Below are 14,357 nucleotides of genomic sequence, written 5' to 3'. Positions count from 1 at the left end.
TGAAAATACTGATGTGTGTTCGTAGCTGATGAAACCTGGCTTCACAGTGGCCATCACAAGAAAGGTGATTGGAATCAAATAAGGACCTGGCCCTTCATTTGAACAAACATCACCATTTAATTATTTTTTAATTTAAAATAAACATCTGTTAAAAGAAATTCATTAAATTCCTATATAAAAGTAGAAACTTGATGTGCTTTTAGACAATTTTACTTAGTCCTTGCCAGAAATATTTACAGACAGAAATAATTTTCAACCTCATTTTCTTAAGGGAGACAGGATGAAGGAGAAGAGAAAAAAACTGAAAGAAAGGGGGTATGTCACTGTGCATACAGGTTGTCAGGGCACACCTGAGCCAGGTCCTGGGCACACATAAACACACACTTGATACATGTTTGTGAAGACAGACAAGAGGTCTTGTTTTCCCTCCAGTAAGCAGTGGAAAAAACTTCAAAATGCAATAACTGATTTGAAATGTAATTTTTATCTAAATTCTTCTAAATTTGGTAAGTCTGAATCACTCACCTTTGTCACATGATGCTTTTCATGCTGTACGGGAATCTTAAACATTTGGCACCAATATGTTGTGTCCTTGTCTGGTACAGGCACCTGTCTTAATAAAAAGGGCAAGAACACAGTATTATCATAGAATTACAGAATGGTTTGGGTTGGAAGGGACCTTAGAGATTGTCCAGTTCCAATCCCTTGCCTTGGGCAGGGACATATTCCACTAGACCAGGTTGCTCAAAGCCCCATCCAACCAGACTTTGAAAACTTCCAGGGATGAGGCATCCACCACTTCTCTGGGCAGCATGTTCCGATGCCTCAACCTCACAGTGAAGAATTTCATCCTCATATTTAATCTCTACACAAAAGTCACACTACCTGTTGTGTAAGCCCAAGGCTTTGGTTACCACCTTATTCCGGTCTCCACAGAAACCCAAAACATGGAGTAACTTACGTCTTTGTTTGTCAGGTCAAAGTATGGCAAAGAGGCAGATAAGACTTCCTCTCTCTCAGGGTTCAGTAAACGCAGGCTCTTTGTACCACGATTAGATCCATGGTAATTTTGACCTGCTTCTCCCAAGTCTTTGTGGTGGTAGGCCCATATTACCCGCACTGTGCTCTCCTGAGAAAACAAAACAAAATGTCCACAAGGGATATGAGCAACACCTTCCTCACACAGCTCACATGATTCCTACAATAGCTGTGATATAAGTGTATTTAAACAATGACAGTGTATTCCAGAGGAGCAGTCATCTACTTACATAATTTGGCCTTTGAAATAAATAATGTTTTAAACTCAAAGGGTTAATTGGAAATACACAGAAATTAAATCATTCTCTGGTAGATTCCTTCCCTAATGTTGTGAATTGAAATCATATCTTCAAATGGCAGAACAGACTCATAAAAAGTAACCAACTAAATTCATTGGAAACATTTTTCTACAGATGTAATTTATTTGATCAGCAACCAGAATGCTTCCCCCCCAAAAATTTGCCAGGCTTAGGCCTGTGAAGATGTGAATACCTTCAGTGAAATGCTGTCCTTAGATACTATGGAAAATTATCATTCAATTACAGAACAGATTTACATCTTAAAAATCAATCTACAGCCACTGCACAGATCACTTCTCTGTAAACCATTCTCAGATTGCAATAATGACCCATGAGACAAAGTGCTATAATAAATCCTGAAGTGTCCCAAAATGCTAAATTATACTGAGAATTTGGAGCAGGTGTGCAAAGCAGAGGTTCATTGACTGCCTGGAAAACTGGTGGTTTACACAGCTGTGGCTGGCTTCCTGCATTTTCAGCCCCTCATGTTGCTATTATTGCATATATTGTAAAAACACAGATAATGAATATAGTGTTTTACTCCTATAGTAACGCTTCCAAAAGAAGTAGTAAACAAGCCAAAGCATAAAAAGCCTTGAAAATCTCTCCAACCTATCTGTCACTTCCAATACAGAAGTCATCAGCTTCATTTAATTTAAAATTATGCTTAGGAACTAGCACAGCACTCCCTAGAGCAACAGAAGAATCTACCATTAAAATTATTTTACCATGGAAGGTTTTACCATAAAATCTTTTAACTTTTAATTTTGAATAAAGAAATAAAACAAACATGCTTTAAATGTATCTTCTTCAATTTTAAAAAAAATCTGTTTCTAACATCAACTACTAAGATCAAGTTAGTGCAGAATCTTAAAAGTATTTCTCAATTTGGCCTCTCTTGAATGATTGTGACAGTGGCATACAGGACTTGATGGCCCAGAAGTATCTGTTTCAATTCTGTGTACACTTGTTAGAAATTACAGAACATAATGTATTAAAGTAGAAGGACAAAGAAAGCTGAAATTTAAACATAATAGTTTAATAAAGCTATCACAATTATTTTACCCAGTTAATTTCAGCAAAAGGATATTTTGGAAAGTGATTTTCTCTAACTGTCTGCTTGTACTAAAAAGAGGTTTTAATTACCAGCTTAATTACTACATATACATTTATCCTGTATCGATTACTTCATCTGTCTACGTATAATCAGAGGCTATTACCGTTATGCTCTTGTCATTTGTGTCACAAGTGTGCAGCTCTCTGCTAAAAGCCAATATTGTATGTGTGCTGTTTTCCATGGCATATTCCAGATGGTAATCCTGTTGAGGGTCCTTTTTTAGTACTCTGTTTTCATCTGTAAAATAATCCTGTTACAAAAGAAAGGTGACCCATTATTAAAATCTAATATTAAAAATGAAACTCTGTGTCCACTACTGAAGCCCTTCAACACAAGTAAAATTTTGTAGTATCAGTTTTGAACCAAATGATAAATTTGAGGTGGCACTGAACTATTTTTTATCTCCAAGAAAGCAACTGTCCATGATAAAGAGCTTAAAGAATGCCTTAAGTAACTTTAGCAACACACTGCCTGTATGTAACTGCAGAAATAAAAGCTGGACCCAGCAACCAAGAAACCTTATTTATCATAACTGGGATGTCATGAACTCCAGAAGAAATTATAGAGAGAACGAAATTCACTTAATATTTGCATCAATAATACTGTTGCTCCCTTACTCCCACAACTTTTCCTACGTTTTTTTCTTTCCCACAAGAAACAAATCTCTTGAATGAGCATTGACTGGAACCAGAAAGCCCACAGCTTAACTAGCACGAAAAGCACTCATTTCATACAAAAGCTGCTGGGATTAGGTTAAGGTTTTGGAAGAGGCAAGGGAGCTGTTTGTAAGAAAGATGCTCCCTCTCCGGGGTTCTGCAGAGGCCCGCACAAAAGAGTATCTCGGCAGCAATGCCAGGTCATTAACCTCCTCACCCCGGATTCCTGCAGCCCCCTGCAGCTGGGACGCGTCCCGCCCTCTCCTCCCACCCGGCCACCTGGGAAGGGCCTCAGATGCACCTCCTCTGGTCACCCTCCTCTGAGTTTTAGGCTGTTTCTGCCTGGTTTGGGATGGGCAGGGGTCCTTTAACTAACCAATGGATTTCTCATACCGAGTAGGCTATGGGGAGACACCATTCATTGTGTGGTGTCCTTTGCAAAATAATGCAGCACTGGCTGGTCCCAGCAGGCACTTATTTTTTGGAGTTGTTTGGACCTCTGTTCACTTTTGGAGAGATTTCCAGCTTTCCACTTTTGTTAAGGCTGAGGTAACCAATCTGAAAAACTGTAAAATGTTATGCCCAAGTATTTTGATACCAGCAAAAAATAACTGAAACTTCATTAATTCACTAAAGGGTCATTTAAAAGCTGTAATCTTAAACTTAATTCTACCCTAGAAACCTGTGTGTGGGCAAGACACCAGAGAGTTCTTCTTTTCCTATCACCACATCTTATAAATACAAATGATTAAGTATTTACATGAGAGAATAGGCACAATGGAAAAATAATCACTAAAAAGAGCAAAAAGGGGGCCTGGGACCTGAAAGAAAGTGAACTGATGAGTTGTATTTGTTTAGAGAAATAACTTTGGATTTGCTGTTTTCCAGGCAGAAATAATAGACTTGTTTTGGGATGGTTCTTTGAAGATGGGTACTTTATGGGATCAAAACGCTTCACTTTAGCCCTGCATTAGAACTTGGAAAGAGGCAATGTATTGTCCATACATAATACCATTCCTGCTCTGAAAACACTCTTCTGTGGAATCCCTGCTTCCATCTTTAAGTTAGTAAGGGTTTGTCTGGATGAGAAATGTAACCTTCTGAACATCAGTTTTTATTGAAGTGTGGTATCTTTGCTGACATCCTACCTTACACTGAAGGAAGACATTCTTAGTAAAAGCACCCACACATTGAAACATTGAGGAATACAAATTCAAGAGCAGCTTTTACTCATGTGAACAGACTGAAAATCTCTGCCTGCAACCAGTGTGAAGGGAAGCTGAGAAATGTGAAGAAAAGCTAGTTGTGCAACTTCAAATGCTTTGTGGTGAGCTTCACCATTTCATCACAAGTCTAGAGGACACAGCTCTAACCAGAAAAAATCCTCCTGTGATATACTCCTGATTTCCATGAGCCTGAGGCAAGAATGCAAAAACAATGCAAAGAAGTTCTGTAATGAAGGTATAAGCTCAGATATGCCTCGATAACGTGGCTGTCAGTGTAATTATCTCACTTGCAGGGATGACAGTCAGTCAGGTCACAGCTCTGGCTCACCACGAGGGGCTCATTTTGTGGCTGCGGGCAAATGCCTTGGGGATGGCGGCCCCAAAGCCCAGGCCCCCAGAGAGGACCAGGCTGCTCCCCGTGGAATGAGAGCTGTGTTGGGCACTCACATTGCTGCCTGCTCAGGCACTGGCTGCCCACTCCTGCTGTCAAAAATGAACAGAACCTCGCTGATGTCAACGATTGCACCTGAAATTATTTTGTGGCTAGATGTGGCTATTACTGTTTTCAGTTGCTTTGTTGAAAATTTTCCAGATGTTCATAATAAAAATAAAATCAAATCATGTAAAAAAAAAAAAAAAAAAGCCTGAACAACTCAAAATTTGATTGCTCAACCTCTCACACAAAAATGGTTTGTTTCCCAGTTTTGAAACAAAATAATGCCACATTGTCCAGGAACCATGTAAATCTGTTCATCGAGAAGATTTTCAGTTAAACTATGCAGACTTTGCTCAATTTACTCATCAGAGCTTAAAAGCCTTTAAGACGTGTTTGTGTACAAAACAGAATGAACAAAAGGTTTCAAAAATGATGACGCAGCGACAATCTGTGATGTCACATCTTTTTCAACTGCAATTTGGAAAAATCTGCAACCTGGAAAAGTAAAAAAATGTTAGTTTTAGATAGATCTATGTAGATATATGCCTGTACCTTTATATATATCCTATGCTTCCTTTCAGAGTAGAAAACTAAAATTAAAGTCCTGCTGCCGAAAGTCCTGGTGCAAATGCAATCAAAACCACCACATTTGGACTGCCTACACTCCACTTAAGCTCTTTCGTCTAGTCAGAGGAGAAAGATGGATACTTCTGAAGGCCTTTGAAAAGTGGCAGTACAGAGGATGGATCTACCAGGGGCCAAAGAGGGTAAGCTGGGCATTTGAGCTTCAGCTAAACTAAGGAAATATAAATTTAATTTGAAACTCTGTCAGGCCCACACTACTGTAACGCAGAACTCAACCAAATTCACAAGTTTCGCTTACTTAATTCTGTAAAGAAAGGAGTGGGATGCTTTAATCCACAGCATTACAGTGCTTTGATATCTATCACAGATAGTTCTAAAATGGGCTTCGTACTAGAACAGTTTATTCTTCCCAACAGGCAGGAAAAGGCTCTAACATGGTATAATCTTTTTTTTTACACAGATCTGGTTTTGCTACCCCACACAGTTAGCTAGAAAATCTGTGTCTTTTGTAGGGTAGATTATACTGATACAGGTCCCCTGAATTTCATGGAGTTCCAACAGAGATCTACAATAATTGTCAAGTCCTTTAAACTGGATTTCTGAAATGCTCACATGTGTGTGGATAAATCCACAACATGGATTTATGCAGTGATTCAGTTCTTGCATCCAGATTTTTCAGTTTCTTATACAGACAAAAAATATATATTATATGTTTAATGAAGAGAAAGTTTTCAAACTACACATCAGCTTTACAGAAGTACAAGAATTAGTGAAAGAGAAGGGTGAAGTGACTTTATTTTTCTAGTATGAATATCTCTGGTCATTTAAAGACTAAGTGTTTAAAAAGCATTTCAGAAATGTTATTGGTCATTCCACATGATAACAAAGATGTCTATTTCAGGATTTGCTTATGTAAATTGTTTACATGTGAAACATTTAAATTTTCTGCACTCCCTTTGATAATGTTGCATAAAATGGCATATTGTATTCTGGACTAAGTTGTGCAATCCATCAAATAATTATCTCCTTCCTCTTATTACCTAAAAGTTGAAACAACATATGGAAAATGAAAAATCTTCCTGACATTGCAAGATAGTTTATGCTCTTTTCCAGATGTGAAGCAGATCGTGTTATCCTATTTTTCAGATACCACTAGCTTCTCTCCTTCTTAAAAAAAACATTTTGTGGTTTATATGGTTTCTGATTTCTGCTCCACAAACAGGAGAGTAATTTCTTAGGGATGTGAAAAGATGCTGGTTTCTCCTTCGAGAATGCAAGCACAGCTGCAGAGGGAAGCCTGACCCCAAAAGCCCTACCAGCTGTCATCACAGACTGAAACAGGTGTTTATGGGACTCCCTCCCCAGATCTTTACAATGTACAAGATTGTTTTGTTTATGATATCCATTTCCAGTCCTAAATTATATATATCACCTTTCAACCTCAAGGAGCATAACATAATTCTCAGACTGTGGCCCCATGCAGCAATTGCCTTGTGCGCTCGGCTTCTGAGAAACTCAGCCACCCCAAATTATATGTGCTGCCCTTCTCTAACTGGGCCATCACTGCTGTTTCAGCAGCAGACTAACACTTAAAAGTGAAAAAAGGGACAAGCCCGGAAAGGAAAATGACAGAAAAACAAGCTGTGTTTCAACTTGTCCTCACAGATACTCTGTAGCCAACCCATGGAGTTTCAAGCATCCCTGAATTACCAAGCTGATGCCAATGACCAGGACCAAAAACAAGCTTTGCAGAAAGGATCATGAAGCTGTAACAAAGATGAAAGTTGGCGCAGGAGAGGATCTATCTTAGTATAAATAGGGTGGATAAACTGCTATGGTAAGGAAAAGAACTGAACGAAACATTTGTTTGAAATAAGCACCGAGTTAAGCCTTTCTGGGTTTCCAAAAAAATAACTGTGGTTAACATTTCTCTTTTTTTATTGTTGCATTCAATTTAAATGGAATCCTTTTGCTCAAGGTTCCAGTACACACTAGATGTTACCACCTAAAAGAAGCTGGTTTTACACTGTATTTGGCAAGAACCAAACAGAGCACGAGTTTACAAATAAGCAAACCAAACTGTTTTGCAACCTCAAATAAATTTCAGCTTGAGTTTCAGGCGAAGATCTTACTATGCTCTTATGCTGGGGAAAAAGCAGAGCCCACCCACAGCAACCTAACACAAAGCAGGAGCCTGAAAGCATCAATGTGCAGTATCGATGAAGAATGCTCTCAAGAACACCTTGAGAGCATTCCAGTTGACTGAACCAACCTTGAGATTGGCTGCAAATGGAAAAATAACTGTACAAAGGGTACAGCAACAGCAATCAAGTAGTTGCAATAAGTTCCTAAAGTAACTGGGATCAGTAAGTTCACATCTTCTGTCCCATGAGCTGTCTGTAATTAATTTACTAGTTTGAGGGAGGAAAGGGGGAGGGCATGGTGTGTTGGGTTTTTTTCAGGGTTTTTATTGTTTGCTTCTGATTGCTGGGGTGGGTGGCATTTTGGGGTTTTTTGGGGGGGGTTGATTCGTTTTGTTTTGCTTTTTTGCCCAAACAGCAGATTAGCATGAAGTGTTTCAGTCCTTGTTAGAAAACCTGGATCTCACTCACGCAGGCAGTTCTGAGAAGTTCTACAATTAAACTGGCTGACATATGTGAGTGAGTGTGGATTATTTACTTCAGGTGCACTACCAGCTCTGACAAGGACAGAAAATTTCTGTCTCTGATAAATAGTTGTGGGTGTGTCTATACTTGAATGCAGACATACACATGTACACAAAGATGCACATTTCCATTTGTGTATTTACAGAAACAGATCATGCCTGTGTATGTGTGTGTACATGTTCACGCATTTTCTTTACAAAAAGAAGGCTTGTATTCTTTATACATGAAACAAAATTATTTACTTAGGAATATGCCTTTTCTCATTCAGACTGGGTCACTTGAATACACTTCAGTGTATTTCTTACATCTAGTTAAACACTGCCTGGGGGGGCTTCCCAGTACCCTACAGCTGGCAATGGCATCACTTTGTTTCTGTGACATTCCTGAGGCATAAAACATATCACTTTTTCTGCACACAAATGAAAACACTGAAGTGTGGAGACCTGTCTAACTTAGCACAAGAAGGTGTAAGAGGCACTGGTGGCTAGAGGTTGAAATAGGACATCGCATACTGGCACGGATAATTTGACATTGCAGTGGAGTCCCAAGGGCCTATACGAGTCTTTACATCAAGAATAAATGTTAATTTAAGAGTTTATATTACAGTTATATCAGAAGATAGGATTTTTAGATTAAAGGCTGTCCTAACACAAAGAGACTAGACAAAACACGTAGCAAAGTGTTTTAAGGGAAAGAAAATCAGTAAGGAGGAGATATTGCACGATACAATCTTACAACTGCACTTTATCACAAGAAACATTCCTTACACAGGAGCCACATTTATCCAGTACAAGTTTTCTGGGTTTAATTACTTTAATTACTTCAATTATGAGGAAGATTAAAAACACTTAGGGGATTTTCAAGCACAACTATTAGTGATACTTGTTCCCAAAATTCCTGGATCTGCTTTAGAAAATCTCCCTTCTTCCCTCTCCTGCTTCTGTGATACTTGTTTATATTGGGAATTAAATCATTCCCCCTTTTTAAGCCTTTGCATGACTCAAGGTGGCTACAATTCCATATTTCTGGGGAGATGTGAGAAAAATTCATTTTCTTGGTGCTTCCAAAATCCAAAGGAGAAGAAAAAATATGACAAAGAAAAAGAACAAAAAAGAAATACAATTCCAACCAAACTCTTGAAAACAGTCCCCCCAAGGCCTGCAAATTACAAGAGCTTCAGAATTCTTCTCATCTTTTGTTCGCCAACTGTTGCTTCCTTGTCCTAACTATTGTACCTCTGAAAGGGAACTACAAAGCACCCAGCCAGTGAAGATGTACACTGGAGTGTCTCTTTATGCCCCACACTGAAGCCAAGAGGGAGACATTAGTCATCTGGAGATTTTGCCCCAATGCCCAAAGGCATGAAATACCTCCAACAAAACACTGACTGAGATATGTCAGTGTGGCACTTGCTTTGCATCTCTCTCGGTGCCTTTCAAGTTGTTTTCTAAACACTTCTTTTGTTGCTGTTGGCATGAGTGCACTTAAAAGCAGCGTATGGTGAAGTACTGAAAATGCTCACTGTTTTCTGTCCTTTAAAATCTCTTCCAAGTACTTCCCTGTGAGCAATTAAGCTAACTCTATGGGATACATTTGATAACAGATATTCTTTAGTTTGGGTGACAGTTAACAAGCAAGGCTCTAATGAATAATAAAGTACTTTTTAGTGACACACAGTCCCTATTCACCCTGAGTAGAGTCTATTTTTGTGCAAGTTCAACAGAAGATTCTAACAATGCAACCCTCTTGTATAACTTGCACAAAATAGGCATTCATCAAGGAGGATTACTCTCCCCAAAATGGGGCTCTCAGCAGCTACGTGCTGTGGGTGGGGATGCACAATTCCAGACAGGGGTGGAGACCAAGGAAAAGGCATGGGTCTAGCAAGAAAATGCATGCTGTGTCAATTCATAAGCACAAAAGAGATGAATTAGGGAAAAAAGAAAAAAAAAAGAAAAAAAAAGAAAGAAAGGAGAAAAAAAAACCAAAAAAAAAACTAGATGCAAGATCTAGGGCTGCCCCAAGATCTTGTATGAAGAGTAAGACATGCTGCAAATGAGCATGGCAATATTTCAAGGTAACATTTTGCTAAGTATGAACTCTCCTAAGTCCAGCTCCTCCCTAGAGAGACGAAAGCAGCTTCCAGCTTTCCAATACCAACCCCCATTGGTATCTTCTTGTTCTCAAACATGCTCACACAAATGCCACATAATCTGCTGCTCTGACACCGCAGGCTCTCAGTAATGTGTGAGAATAGTTTGTTCACTGATGTCCTTTTTCTCCTTCTGTTCAATGGAGGTGCCTCCCTCACGACAAAACATGAAAGTTATGCATATATGTATCCACATATCCATGCTATGTCCTCTACATCCTCCCAAAATATGTTTAGGTTCCCATTTCAAATATCAAAGTTCTGAAATGTTAGGACAGTAAATGTATAATTCTCTGATCATTCCAAGGCTCTTCAAAAAACTACTCTGGTACACCATGAAGGTTTGCTCTTCTCTCATGCCATTGTAACACTTTTAATCTTGATATATTTATACAAAACTAAGTTGCAGACTTCCAAATTGTTTTAGTCTTTCCTTACATCAGACACCCTTTCAGATTAAATACAACTCAAACATGGAAAAGCAAACCAAAATGAACAGCTCATTCCACTCAAATCTGGGATACACCTGAGAACTGAGAAAGCAAAACCCAGCCCTGGCTATCCAGGACTTTGAGTCACCAGGTTTTTTCAAGACAAACACTGCCTGCTGATGGTGGGAATAGCATTTATTTGCTCTGAGTGGATGAGGAATAAATGCCAGAGGGAACATTTTTTTCTCTGAATACTGCCTGGCAGTTTTCCTCTACCTCAATATATGGATCTTCCACAGACTGAGAAGTATGTGCTTTTACCCTCACTGGCAGTTGTAGTCTAACTACATTTATACATTTATTCCCAGAAGAGAACTCTCACCTCTGAGAACATTTTCTATTTTTAAAAAAGGAGAGAGAATTTGAGGGGGGGGGGGGGAAAGGCAAAATTGACTCAAGGGACTAGAAATTTCAATGCCCACTTGAAAGGCTATAAAGGTGTTTCAGAACATCTGAACGTCAGGCCACTAACAAGCATCTCAAAACTTTCAAAGAAACCAAAAAATGACCCCTCTAAGAGTTTAGACCACGATGCACACTTTCCAACGGATGGTCATGGAATAAAAACATATTTCTAAAACCAAAAAGAAAAGTAAGTTCATTCATTATAGGGTGTACATATTTCATGGAGTGCAGCTAGGCATAAAACCACATACTTTCAAGGTTGCTATCTATGAAAAAAATCTTTTTCAGTAGTAAATAATCTAAATTATGGTGATATACTCTTAACACAGAATGTATTTTTAAAATATTAACTGTATTTGTTTGTCCAGTAAAGGGAAGAATTGGATATTATTGAAACAGCATCTCAGAACAAGTTGTTCATTTTATAGCAATCTTTGCTGCCTGACCAGAAAAAGCCTTTGGACAAATTTTGTTTATCATCTTTGTTTCTGGCCTTTCCTTGTTGGTGCAAGTACAGAAATATTTTAACTGAGCAACTTTTAAAAAAACCTCAATTCAGTTTAGAAAGAAACCATGCTACCTAGAACTGAAGAAGGAATGGGGATGGAGCAAGACTAGAGTGGCAAGCAAGCATGGCAGAAGTATTTTTTATGTGTCTTACCTATCAAAGGTGCAACAAAATAACTCATAGCTCTTAGCATTATAGTTTATGTGCTAAATTAGTGCTTCAGGAAAAATACCACAAGGTTTGTATCAGCAGGAATTTGCTACAGTCTTTTTCTATTTGTAACAGAATGTTGGTGGATAAAACCTGCGGAAGAATGCAGTTTGCATGGGGCCATTTTTAAGGATGCTGAAAACCTGTGAAGGGTGCTGAAAAGAGCCACAAAAGTTCTCTGAATGCTAGGGAAAATGTCCTGTGATGCTAAACAGCTCAATCTATTTATTTAATGAAAAAGAAAATTGAGGAGTGACTTGATTGCCTCGATTGCAGCATATAAATAACCTTATGGAGGCGGTAGGCAGGCGGAGTAGAGTTTTTAATATAGTAGAGAAAATACTTAGCTGAAACCTAAACCAAGACAAACTAATCCTGGCAATCAGGAACAGCAGAGACTCGTCATTACCACAAACTGTCAAGGGAAGTGATGGATCCTCCACCACTGGATATGTTTAAACTAGGTTTGGATGTCTTTCTAAAAGACTTGCTTTAGCCTAACAGGATCTATGAACTAACCAGGCAAAAAGTTTGGGTTTCTTTTAATGGTTAATAGATGTCTTCTGAATTGTAAAGCCTTACAGAAAGCCTTTCATTCTGTGAGTGAAGAGCTCACTTCTCAATGAGCAGACTAGGGGGTTTTTTTACTATTATTAGTCTTTTATTTAGGCTTCAAGAGGAATTATCTTCATTTTGAAATATGGAGAAACCAATATTCTGAAAATCACTGGTCTGAACTTAGAGAAGACAAATATTTGCCTAAACTTCATACAGGAAACTAATAGGGAAATAGAAAAAGTAGAAGGAAAAAATATACTAAAAGGTCTATTCTTCTGGAAAAGTTTTGATTTTATAAAACCTTGATAACTAGTAGGGAGATCATATTATGCATTTAGTTTCCTTATCATGAATTTTTAATGAAAATCCATATGCTTAAGAAAAACCTCTTAAAATTTAAGCAGCAGCTTCAAAGATCAACTAGCTCTAACATAATGAAGGAAAGACAGACAACTTCTCCTAGACCATACTCTAACAACCACTCTTAAATTGCATTTCTAAGTTATTATTCAAGCAACTGGGGGCGACACCATATCATTCCAGGCCTGATTCCCCTTTCAGTCATCTGTGGGACAAGCTGTCCCTGCTCCCCCGAACCCAGAGCAACTCCTCCTGGCTGGATCTCAAGCTGATGAGAGGAGACCAAAGGTGTGGGTCCCCTCCCCTCTCACGGCTCCTACCCCACCAGTCACCAGTGCCTCTTGGAGGGGATGACTCACTGGGAGCACCAGCAAGGTCTCTGTTCCACACTCCTGTTCCCAGATGTAGCCCTGACTATATCTAGACTACTTCAGAAAATTAAGCCATTAGAGTTGGGCCCCTCTGAGGTTGCTTTACCAGACCAAGGACATGTACCAGGAGTCCCAGTGGTTACTCTGCAAGTCCTTTCCAACACCTGGGTCAGAACACCTCCAGGTGAGGAGAGGAGGAACACCAAGAACAGGAGCATCACCAGTTGTGCCCCATCAGAAGGGGACGTCAGCAGGCTTGGAAGCTGGTGGGATGCTGTCCTCATGCCAGTGGGATTACAAAGAGGAAGTTGGCACCAGGACGGCCAAGCTCCGCCAGATGTTGGCAGGGTGAGGGGAAAGGTGCCGCACCTCCCTGGGACAGACTCTCCCCTCCCACCCCTCTCCTCCGAGGGTCTAGGCTCAGCGGGCAGGCAGGAGAGAGTGCCCAAAGGAGAGAGAAAAGGGCTGTTGCACTTTCTGGATAAAGAGGAAAGAAACCTGACACCTTTGACGAAATCCTTGTAAAAGTTTAGAGGGAAGGTTGGCAGGGAGCGGATCGAAAAGGAGTATCTCCTCCCGGGGAAAGGAACGCAGAACGATAGGGAAAACCCAAAGGGTGGAAGGAAGAAGTGAAGAGGTACAGGGATGCAGGGCAAGAAGGCTGCAAAAGAAACGCGGGGCAGGGAAAGAGAGGCGTCCCGAGAGAGAGACAGCAGGGGGAAGGTGGGCGGACGAAAGAGGACCCGGGCAGGCGGTCGAGGAGAAGGAGCAGGGCCTTACCTGCAGGTAGGGCTGGCCCCTCTCCACGCCCCCCACCACGATGTCGGCTGAGGCCATGCCGCCGCTGGCCGAGAGCCCGAAGCCCACGTAGCCGCGGGTGCGCACCTCCAGGCGGAGGGCGAGGGCGCTGCCGCGGCGGCCCCAGCGCAGGCGGTAGGCGCCCGCGCCGTCCAGCACCGCGCTGTGCGGGTAGCTCCGCATCGCCGGCCCGGCCCCGGCAGCGGCCCCGGCCCCGGCACAGGCACACAGCAGCCCGCCCAGCACCAGCGCCCAGGGGCGCAGCCGCCGCATCCTCTCGCCGCGCACCAGCGGCCGCCTCTGCGTCTCGGCGTGTGCCCGGGCGCGGTGTGCGTGTGCTGGGGGTGTGTTTGTGTGTCTGTGTGTGTCTGTGTGTGTCGGGAAGGGGGGCCGGGTGCCCCGGTCACCCCGCCCCCGCTGCGGGCGGCACCGCGCCGGCCGGCCCCGTCGGGGCAGCGCGCCCTCGGCAGCGCTTTGTTCG

At 41.0% G+C, this 14,357-nt stretch overlaps 1 protein-coding gene across 1 annotated transcript in view; it reads right to left on the bottom strand.

Moving 5' to 3' along the window:
• Nucleotides 1–14,149, bottom strand: part of MOXD1 (monooxygenase DBH like 1) — a gene marked incomplete at both ends in the record, with an annotated part of 49,152 nt that extends 35,003 nt beyond the window's left edge. The window contains 4 exons of the mRNA XM_082302312.1: nucleotides 526–609; nucleotides 962–1,129; nucleotides 2,558–2,704; nucleotides 13,859–14,149. Coding sequence (XP_082158438.1) covers nucleotides 526–609; nucleotides 962–1,129; nucleotides 2,558–2,704; nucleotides 13,859–14,149 — 690 coding nt within the window. The remainder of the gene's footprint in view (nucleotides 1–525; nucleotides 610–961; nucleotides 1,130–2,557; nucleotides 2,705–13,858) is intronic.
• Between the last annotated feature and the right edge of the window lie 208 nt (nucleotides 14,150–14,357).

The sequence above is a fragment of the Coloeus monedula genome (assembly GCF_965178545.1).
Source record: "Coloeus monedula genome assembly, chromosome: 2".
Taxonomy (NCBI): Eukaryota; Metazoa; Chordata; class Aves; order Passeriformes; family Corvidae; genus Coloeus; species Coloeus monedula.
This window is presented reverse-complemented; position numbering and strand designations above follow the sequence as displayed.